The sequence below is a fragment of the Oryzias latipes genome, chromosome 24, assembly GCF_002234675.1.
Source record: "Oryzias latipes chromosome 24, ASM223467v1".
In the NCBI taxonomy this organism is placed as follows: Eukaryota; Metazoa; Chordata; class Actinopteri; order Beloniformes; family Adrianichthyidae; genus Oryzias; species Oryzias latipes.
In genome coordinates, this window is record NC_019882.2 from 312,049 (window position 1) to 321,816 (window position 9,768).

Consider the following 9,768-nt stretch of genomic DNA (forward strand, 5'->3'; position numbering starts at 1 on the left):
TGGCTCTTTCGAAATTACATTTAAAAATATGTGGCGTTTATGGCTCTCCTGGCCAAAAAGGTTCCCGACCCCTGCTCTAGTGGCTCCCTAAGGTCCTCCTTCCTCTAGTGGCTGCTTTAGGTACTGCATCCTTTAGTGGCTGCTTTAGGTACTGCATCCTCTAGTGGCTGCTTTAGGTACTGCATCCTCTAGTGGCTGCTTTAGGTACTGCCTCCTCTAGTGGCTGCTTTAGGTACTGCATCCTTTAGTGGCTGCTTTAGGTACTGCATCCTCTAGTGGCTGCTTTAGGTACTGCATCCTCTAGTGGCTGCTTTAGGTACTGCATCCTCTTGGAGGCGTGACATTGACTGGGCTTGAAAGCCGGAGAACATCTAAGGCAGGACACCTCACAGCCCCCTCTCCGGACCACATTAAGGAGTTTCTTACTTTCCTTTTTAGAACGTATATATTCGCTTGTAATTTTCTACATACATGCAGTCCGTGCTTAACCTGTTTCTGGGTCGCATGGACCCTGAGGAGGGTTAAGGTTATGGTTACGGTCAGGCGCGCGGCGGCGTATAACCCCCGACCAAACGGTTCTGATCCACAGCTGTTGTTATGGCAGCACACCGCTCCCGTGGGAGATGGGCCGGTCGAGGAGAATAAATGGCCCTCACTTACATGCTTGACAGTTAAGGGAGCTTTAAAATTAAACACGTGCGAGCAAAAACAAGATTTAGTCTTAAACACGCTGAAAATGCAACGATAGGTGTGTTTGAGGTGAACCAGCGCCGCTCCTGGATCGTTGGGGAGACCAGGCAGGGGGGGGGGGTGCGAAGGCGAAGCTACAGACTGAAGGAGAACATTCAATTTAGTTTTAATATTCCTCTCCCCCTCAGTACGATCTGTTTTTATATCTTTTATATTGATGTTTAATTTAATGTTTTGTAATATAAGTAGCCCTTTTTCAGTATTGGTATTTTAAATTATTTTACTTGATCACTTAACTACACAAACCATCAGGACACATGTCCCACAATGCATTGTTTTGTAGCCATCAGGGCAGCTTTCAGTCAGTTCAGTACTAAATTTCCAGCTGCGTTCGCTCAGGTTTGCCCCTTGCTCCGCCCCTTTTCTCGTGATATTTTTGTGATGATTGACAGGTGATGTTTGTGCAAAAACATAAGTCACACACCACGTGATCTGTGCAGCGTTTCGTCCACCTGGATGATCTCAAACAAACTTATTGTGCATCTTGGCTGCACAGATTTGGTGTCACCAACATACATTTCCATCCGTTTTTTGAGCTTTTCTCTGATCTCAGGTATCTGTAACGATTGTTCTGATCTCCAGTGAACAGCGCCTGTTATTGTATGAACCAGTTTGAATTCAGTATAAAAACATAGGAGTGGCTGACCGGCTGCTCTACCATAACTTGTGACCGGAGTTTAAATGTGCAAAGAGTCATAAGAAAGAAAATCCAAAAATGGTTTCTGAATTTTGTTTTTCCTTTACTGATTTCTGTTTTAAAAAGTAAACTTAAAAAAAACATTCAACACGGACTCAAAATTGGGAGCACGTCCTCTCTGACGTCTCCACCTTAAATGTCAATAAGTCCAAGTCCAGTCCAGATTTCCTGACAATCATCTTCATCCACACTGAGGGTCTCAGCTGTTTGCCAAGTGTCCATCAGTGAGAAGAAGACAAGAGAAGCCGTGTTCAGAAGAACCATTGATGGAGGCTACAGAACTGTAGAATTGGAGTCTTTGGGTTTAATAGTTATAATTCAACAGTGTGAACTGAACTGTGTTAATAAGAACTTTTAAATTAGAAAACAGTAGATATAGAAGACTGAATAAACAGAAATATGATTTATTTACTTTTAAATAAATATATATATATTAATATTTACTATTTTATTGAATGAGAGTTTTATCAGTAAATTTTCTACAGAACCCAGTTAATAATAGAGTATAGTATGTGTTCAATACGAATTTATTGGCTCTCCGACACTCACAAGTTGCGTGTGTGTGTGTGTGTGCGTTGAAGTTGCGGCCCTCCCTAAGCCAGACCCTGCCTTCAGTGGCCCCCAGGTAAATTGAGTTTGAGACCCCTGTTCTAGTGGCTGCTTTAGGTACTGCAGCGTCTAGTGGCTGCTTTAGGTACTGCATCCTTTAGTGGCTGCTTTAGGTACTGCCTCCTCTAGTGGCTGCTTTAGGTACTGCCTCCTTTAGTGGCTGCTTTAGGTACTGCATCCTCTAGTGGCTGCTTTAGGTACTGCATCCTCTAGTGGCTGCTTTAGGTACTGCATCCTCTAGTGGCTGCTTTAGGTACTGCATCCTCTAGTGGCTGCTTTAGGTACTGCATCCTCTAGTGGCTGCTTTAGGTACTGCATCCTCTAGTGGCTGCTTTAGGTACTGCATCCTCTAGTGGCTGCTTTAGGTACTGCATCCTCTAGTGGCTGCTTTAGGTACTGCATCCTCTAGTGGCTGCTTTAGGTACTGCATCCTCTAGTGGCTGCTTTAGGTACTGCATCCTCTAGTGGCTGCTTTAGGTACTGCATCCTCTAGTGGCTGCTTTAGGTACTGCATCCTCTAGTGGCTGCTTTAGGTACTGCATCCTCTAGTGGCTGCTTTAGGTACTGCATCCTCTAGTGGCTGCTTTAGGTACTGCATCCTCTAGTGGCTGCTTTAGGTACTGCATCCTCTAGTGGCTGCTTCAGGTACTGCATCCTCTAGTGGCTGCTTTAGGTACTGCATCCTCTAGTGGCTGCTTTAGGTACTGCATCCTCTAGTGGCTGCTTTAGGTACTGCATCCTCTAGTGGCTGCTTTAGGTACTGCATCCTCTAGTGGCTGCTTCAGGTACTGCATCCTCTAGTGGCTGCTTTAGGTACTGAATCCTCTAGTGGCTGCTTTAGGTACTGCATCCTCTAGTGGCTGCTTTAGGTACTGCATCCTCTAGTGGCTGCTTTAGGTACTGCATCCTGTGTGACTTCAGAGTAAGTGGTTTCCTTTGGCTCTTTGATTTATTGGATAAATGTTGACTTCCAAACACAAACTCCACTGTAAAAGGTTCTTTGTGGGACAACAGACCCGTGTTCTACAGATTTGCTTTGACAGGAACGTGGATCCTATCTCTGAGACCAGGACACCCAGGCAGCGGGTCAATGATGGACTTTGGATCATTGGACCTTTGGTCTTGGACATTAAGGGGAAGACTGCCGGAGTCTGGCAGAGGAGGCAGCCGTCTGTTCTGAAGGGGGGAGCGGCCTGTGCTCCCCCATGCTCGGTAACCGTCAGAAACGGTCTCAGACTGTCCCGGGTCTGGACAGGGTCCGGTTTGGGGACTTCATCTCTGCTTTTTGAGATGTTGTGCTTCCTTTTCCAGTCAAAGAACAGAATCAGTTTAGTGGCTCCAGTACCACAGGCTGTAAAAAAAAAAAAGGGATGGGGGCTCTCCTCGTGCTGGGGGAGGATGCGCAGTGAGCTCGTGCTGCTGTTCCATCAAGAAGAAAACAAACTAGAACCTGAATCCTGACAACCCCCCCCCCGTACCGGACACAGACAAGCAGCTGTCGCGTTTTTGGTTTCCTCAGGTTGGATGCTGACGTCATCTGAAATGTTAACGTGAGGAATCAAACCGGTTTCACTAAAGTAACGTATGGCTTGAATCTTCCGTTACTCCTTGGAGCAGAGGAGGAGGGGCTCCTCCGCGCGTGAGGGGATCCTGGGAATCGAACCCCGACCAGCTCATTGACTCTTCCGTACCTCGTCGGGAGGGGGGACACTCCTCCCGGAGCCAGCCTGCGGTCGCGGCTCTAAGCACCCACATCGGGAGCGATCACCAGAGGCAGATGCGGGTTTTCTTCCGCCGAGAACTGCGCCTCCTCCCAAACTGATTCCCGCGTGCAGCTGAAGGCGCCTCGGCCCACCTCCCCCCGGAATCTCTCCGTCCTCCCGGTGAGCATCTCCTCCCGCGCGCGGCTCCCCGCCGCCTCCGCCATGGACGGCCACAGCCGCACGTCCATCCTGGGGGACGGGCCCGTGAATTTCTCCGCGGCCCACCTCTGGCCGGACGTGATGAACGCCTCCGGGCCGGGGGGGCCGTGGCTCGGCCGCGCTCCCGCGGGGGACGGCGGGGGGATCCCGAGGAGCCTGGTCGTGGAGCAGGCGTACCGGGACTTCAGCAGCGCCGTGCAGGTGCTCGTCCTCGTCGGTTCTTTGCTCGGTGAGTCCGCGCACGCGCTCCGAACCCCATAAACCGCTTCCCGCACGAATGTGAACCAGAACCGAGACCGGAAGGGTGAATGACAGAGTGGGGGCGGGGGGCAACCACCGGGAAATCTACAGTCAAAACATGGGGGGGGGGATCCTCAGTTCTACTGAATGAACCAAAATCCACTCAGAACCGGATCCGGTTGTGCCAACGTCTGTCTATCATTCCAGAGCAAAAAGCCTTCGGGTCACCCCCACCTCACACCTGAGCCAGACTCAGGCTGACCCTGACCCCCCCAGCTTGAAGACATTTCTAGAAGTTCATAGGAGCCTGAACTCACTGAGGGCCACAAACATCAAAGTTTCTTCTAGTCTCTTATTTATTCATTCACTCTGACATCAGGCTGGACGGTGGTGGAGTGGTTAGCGCTCTTGCCTCACATCCCCTGGTTCAAGTCCCGGCTGGGGGACCTGAACTAGAACATCAATGGGGGGGTCTTTCTGTGTGGCGTTAGCATGTTCTCCCTGTGCATGTGTGGGTTTTCTCCGGGGTCTCCAGCTTCCTCCCACTGTCCAAAAACATGCTTCATAGGTTCATTGGAAACTAAATGGTCCCTAGGTGTGTGTGTGTGTGTGTGTGTGTGTGCGTGTGTGAGTGAGTGTGTGTGATAGTGACCCTGCGACCGACTGTCCAGGACGTCCCCTGCCTTTGCCCACAAGTGGCTGGGATAGGCTCCAGCAGCCCCGTGACCCCGAAAGGGAACAAATGGAAGATGAATGAGTGACTCTGACATCATTTGACCCGGGGCTTTTCTGGGTCGATGAGCGTTCATCAAGGGGATTCAAACCAACGTCCATCCGGTCCATTTCTGACAGCAGTCTCAGTCGAAGCTTGTCGGGTTTTTGGACTCTGCTTGTCCGAGCTTCAGATTCTGATGGACAGATTTAACATTCCATCTTTTGGTTCTGATCCTGAGGGCATCACAGAGAACTAGAACCAGGTTGTTCCTTTGGATCAACGGACCCCCCCTACAAACATGAATCCCTTTGCTGGACCTGCTCTTCCAGAGTGGACCGGTTCAGGACCCCTTTTTCAGACAGACTCCCTACCCAGCAGAGACAAAAACGTCATGTTCCTGCTGCTTTTGTCGATAAAGTTCCAGGATGTTCTAGCCTCCACACTCTTCAGGTTGATGCGTGAACTGTGGGATTCTGACCCGACCCGGACTGGTTCGCTTTAGAACGGGTGAAGTATTAAACCCAAATCCTTTTGTTTTGGGGATTCTTTTTCCAGACTGAAGGACGCTGACAGGTAAAACCCGACTGGGCGCCGTACCTCAGAGCGCCCAGCAGCTGGAACCTCATCAGAACCTTCTCCGGAGGTTCTGGAGAGTTCTCCGTTCGGGCCAAGGAGCATTTAGTGACTCTATGGTCATTGGTTGGCGTTCCTCCAACCCCCACATTCCGGAGCAGCTCTGCTGACCGCGGAGGCCGTGTGAGCCGAAGCCGCAGCAGTCTCTCACGCCTGACCGTCTGCGGCGTTCTCCACGGCGAGGCGCCACATTTTTCTGATGTGTGCTGAGGTTCCGCAGCGGCGTGTGAGCAGAACCACAGACCGGGCCAACAGACCCGCAGGATCCTCGTGATCCACGGCGGTGAAAGTCTCTGGACGACCAAAGGTCAGCGTTTCAGCTGGGCCATTATGTCGCCATGGTAACCATCTGTACAGGAGAACACAACGCTGTAGCTCTACCTCTGGCTGCGGTGCAGAGGTAGAGCGGTCGACCTCTGACCGGCGGATCACCCCCCCAAACAGATCCATATCAGATGATGAGTGGAAGTGGGCGGGGTGTCTTTTTCTGCCCTCCCCCCCCCCCACCCCACCACCACCAAAGAGAGGCTCTTTCAGAATGCTGACCTTCCCACCCCCCACAGGTAATGCGGCGGTGCTGTGGTGCACGTGCTGCACCAGCGTCTTCAAACCAGTGACCAACCGCTTCATGAAGAACCTGGCGTGTTCCGGTATCGGCGCCGCCCTGCTCTGCGTTCCCTTTGATGTGGCGCTGGGGGCCGGCCCCCGCTGCTGCCCGTGGCTGCAGGCGGCGCTGCTCTGCAAGGCCCTCAGGTTCCTGCACAAACTCTTCTGCTCCGCCTCCGTGCTGAGCTTCGGCGCCATCGCGCTGGACAGGTGAGTCCGGAGCACGCTCACATGCACGGGGCTTCGGGGGAGGGGCATCCAGGTGCATTGTGGGGGGTGAGCAGACCACCGCTGTTGATAAAGTTAGAAAGGTTTGGTCATCAGGAGGATTCTGCTGGAACTTGGTCAGAACCAGACCAGAACCAGGCCAGACAAGAACTAGTTCAGAAACAGACCAGAACCAGGCCAGGCAACATCAGAACCAAACCAGGCAGGTCCAGACCAGAACCAGATCAGAACCAGACCAGAATCAGATCAGAACCAGACCAGGTCCAGATCAGAATAAGATCAGAACCAGACCAGAATCAGATCAGAACCAGACCAGGTCCAGACCGGAATCAGATCAGAACCAGACCAGGTCCAGACCAGAATCAGATCAGAACCAAACCAGGTCCAGATCAGAATCAGATCAGAACCAGACCAGAATCATATCAGAACCAGACCAGGTCCAGATCAGAATCAGATCAGAACCAGACCAGAATCAGATCAGAACCAGACCAGGTCCAGACCGGAATCAGATCAGAACCAGACCAGGTCCAGACCAGAATCAGATCAGAACCAAACCAGGTCCAGATCAGAATCAGATCAGAACCAGACCAGAATCATATCAGAACCAGACCAGGTCCAGACCGGAATCAGATCAGAACCAGACCAGGTCCAGACCAGAATCAGATCAGAACCAAACCAGGTCCAGATCAGAATCAGATCAGAACCAGACCAGAATCATATCAGAACCAGACCAGGTCCAGACCGGAATCAGATCAGAACAAGACCAGAATCAGATCAGAACCAGACCAGGTCCAGATCAGAATCAGATCAGAACCAGACCAGGTCCAGACCGGAATCAGATCAGAACCAGACCAGAATCAGATCAGAACCAGACCAGGTCCAGACCAGAATCAGATCAGAACCAGACCAGGTCCAGATCAGAACCAGACCAGGTCCAGACCAAAATCAGATCAGAACCAGACCAGGTCCAGATCAAAACCAGACCAGGTCCAGACCAAAATCAGATCAGAACCAGACCAGGTCCAGATCAGACAAGAACCAGTTCAGAAACAGACCATAACCAGGCCAGGCAACATCAGAACCAAACCAGGCAGGTCCAGACCAGAACCAGATCAAAACCAGACCAGGTCCAGACCAGAATCAGATCAGAACCAGACCAGGTCCAGACCAGAATCAGATCAGAACCAGACCAGGTCCAGATCAGAATAAGATCAGAACAAGACCAGAATCAGATCAGAACAAGACCAGAATCAGATCAGAACCAGAACAGGTCCAGATCAGAACCAGACCAGGTCCAGACCAAAATCAGATCAGAACCAGACCAGGTCCAGATCAGAACCAGACCAGGTCCAGATCAGACAAGAACCAGTTCAGAAACAGACCATAACAAGGCCAGGCAACATCAGAACCAGACCAGAATCGGATCAGAACCAGACCTGCCAGACAGGATTCTGCCTAAAGGCAGCTGATGATTGACAGTCTATCAGAGCTGTGATGACCAGCAGGTGGCGCTCTTCTCCACCACCTTACTGCACTATTTCTGCTGGGCCTCGTGGGTTTGATTCCCGTCAGACTCTCAGTCTAGCGATGAATCAGCCTGAGATGGAAACTAGAACCGGATTTGGAGTTTGAAGTTCTGGCAGGGGGGTGGCTCCATTCTCTGAGGGAGGGGTGGGCTCTGCAGGCATGTCCCGTCCCGGTTCTGCAGGGGTTAACTCTGTAAACGGCTTTGGTTCCATAAGCTGTTTAGCTCTAACAATGGTCCTTCTCTCTGTCGACCCCCCCTCAGGTACTACTCGGTTCTGTACCCCCTGGTACGGAAGCTCTCAGACTCCCGGTCACGGGACCTGGTCATCTACATCTGGGTCCACGCCGCCGCGGCCAGCCTTCCCGTGTTTGCTGTGACCAACGTGACGGACGTGTACGTGGCCTCCTCCTGCTCAGACGACCGCGCCCACTCCCTCGGTCACATGATCTACGTGCTGCTTTACAATCTCAGCACGGTCGCTCTCCCCCTGGTCCTGGTCTTCGTGCTCATGCTGCTGGTCCGCCGGGCCATCAGCGCCAGCCAGAAGAAGAAGGTGATCATCGCGGCTCTGCGGACGCCTCAGAGCAGCGTCTCCATCCCCTACGTGTCGCAGCGGGAGGCGGAGCTGCACGCCTCCCTGCTGGCGTCCGTGCTGACCTTCTCGGCCTGCAGCACCCCCTATGGGGCCCTGGTGGTGTACCGCACCGTCCTGGACCCTGCAGACCTGCCCCCGTCCCTGTACCTGACCGCGCTCTGGCTCCCCAAACTGTCCCTGCTCACCAGCCCCCTCCTGTTCCTGACCATCAACCGCTCAGCTCGCCACAGCTGGCTGGGCCTGCTGGTCCGGCTCCGCCGCCGCCTCAGCCGCAGGAACGCCGTCAGCATGGGGGGGCTGGGCTCGCCGGAAGCAGACGGTACGGGGGAGGAGCCGGCGGGGCTGGAGACCGCCGGTCGGTCAGGGAGCCAGCTTTTGGAGATGTTCAACATCGGCCAGCAGCAAATCTTCAGATCCTCAGAGGGGGAGGGGGAGAATAAGCCCCTCCCTCAAGACACAGGAAGCTGCTCAGGGTCCACAGAACAGAGGGGGGGCTTAGAGTCAACCAGCCTCAAGCCAGAAGGCAACACCAGGGAGGATTTAGCCCCCAGAGCCTCCCCAGTGCACACCTGTACCTACACGTCCTCGTCTCAGGTGGCGCCCGCCACGCCGACGGAGCCCGACGAATCCCCCCAGTTTGGCTTCGGGCCGTTTGAACTGCCCCCCCAGTGGCTACCAGAAACCAGGAACAGCAAGAAGAGGCTGCTGCCCCCTCTGGGGAACACGCCCGAGGAGCTGATCCAGAGCAAGGCGCCGCGACCACGCCCAGAGCGCCGCATCACCAGGAACAACAGAGTCAACACCATCCCCGCTGTGGATCCCTAAGGGGGGGGGTCCAGGACCGGTCAGAAACGCTGTGGTGGAGTCCAAGTCCATGTTTTCTACATTTTACACTGACACCTGCCGCTTCGTGTTTGGGGGCGGGGCATCAGAGCAGATCTGGGTGAGCTCACAGCCCCCCCCCCCCCCCCGCTGTGGGACTGTGAAACAGGTTTGAGCAGAACGACGGAGGAACCGTCAGAGATGTTTTCTGTGAAACCTTCTTCCTGCCTCGTTTGCAGCTTCAGCAGATGGAAACGCGGAATAAAGGTGTGGAATTATGGGCGTGGCTTACTGACAGCAGTCTGTCTGTTGAGCAGCCATCAGCAGCCTGGTTACCTAGCAACAACCATGTTGATGCTGCTCTGTGATTGGGCCGTTTCCATGGAGATCCACGATCCTAAAAGCTGCTTCTGGTCTTTCTGA

General features: G+C 53.1%; 1 protein-coding gene across 1 annotated transcript; it reads left to right on the forward strand.

The window, feature by feature from the left end:
- The first annotated feature begins 3,520 nt into the window (after positions 1-3,520).
- On the forward strand, positions 3,521-9,627 carry gpr176 (G protein-coupled receptor 176). Its single transcript, XM_023953022.1, has 3 exons — positions 3,521-4,207; positions 6,130-6,382; positions 8,190-9,627. Exons 1-3 carry the CDS (start codon positions 3,982-3,984, stop codon positions 9,346-9,348), a joined length of 1,638 nt encoding a protein of 545 aa, XP_023808790.1. The 5' UTR covers positions 3,521-3,981; the 3' UTR covers positions 9,349-9,627.
- The last annotated feature ends 141 nt before the right edge of the window (positions 9,628-9,768 follow it).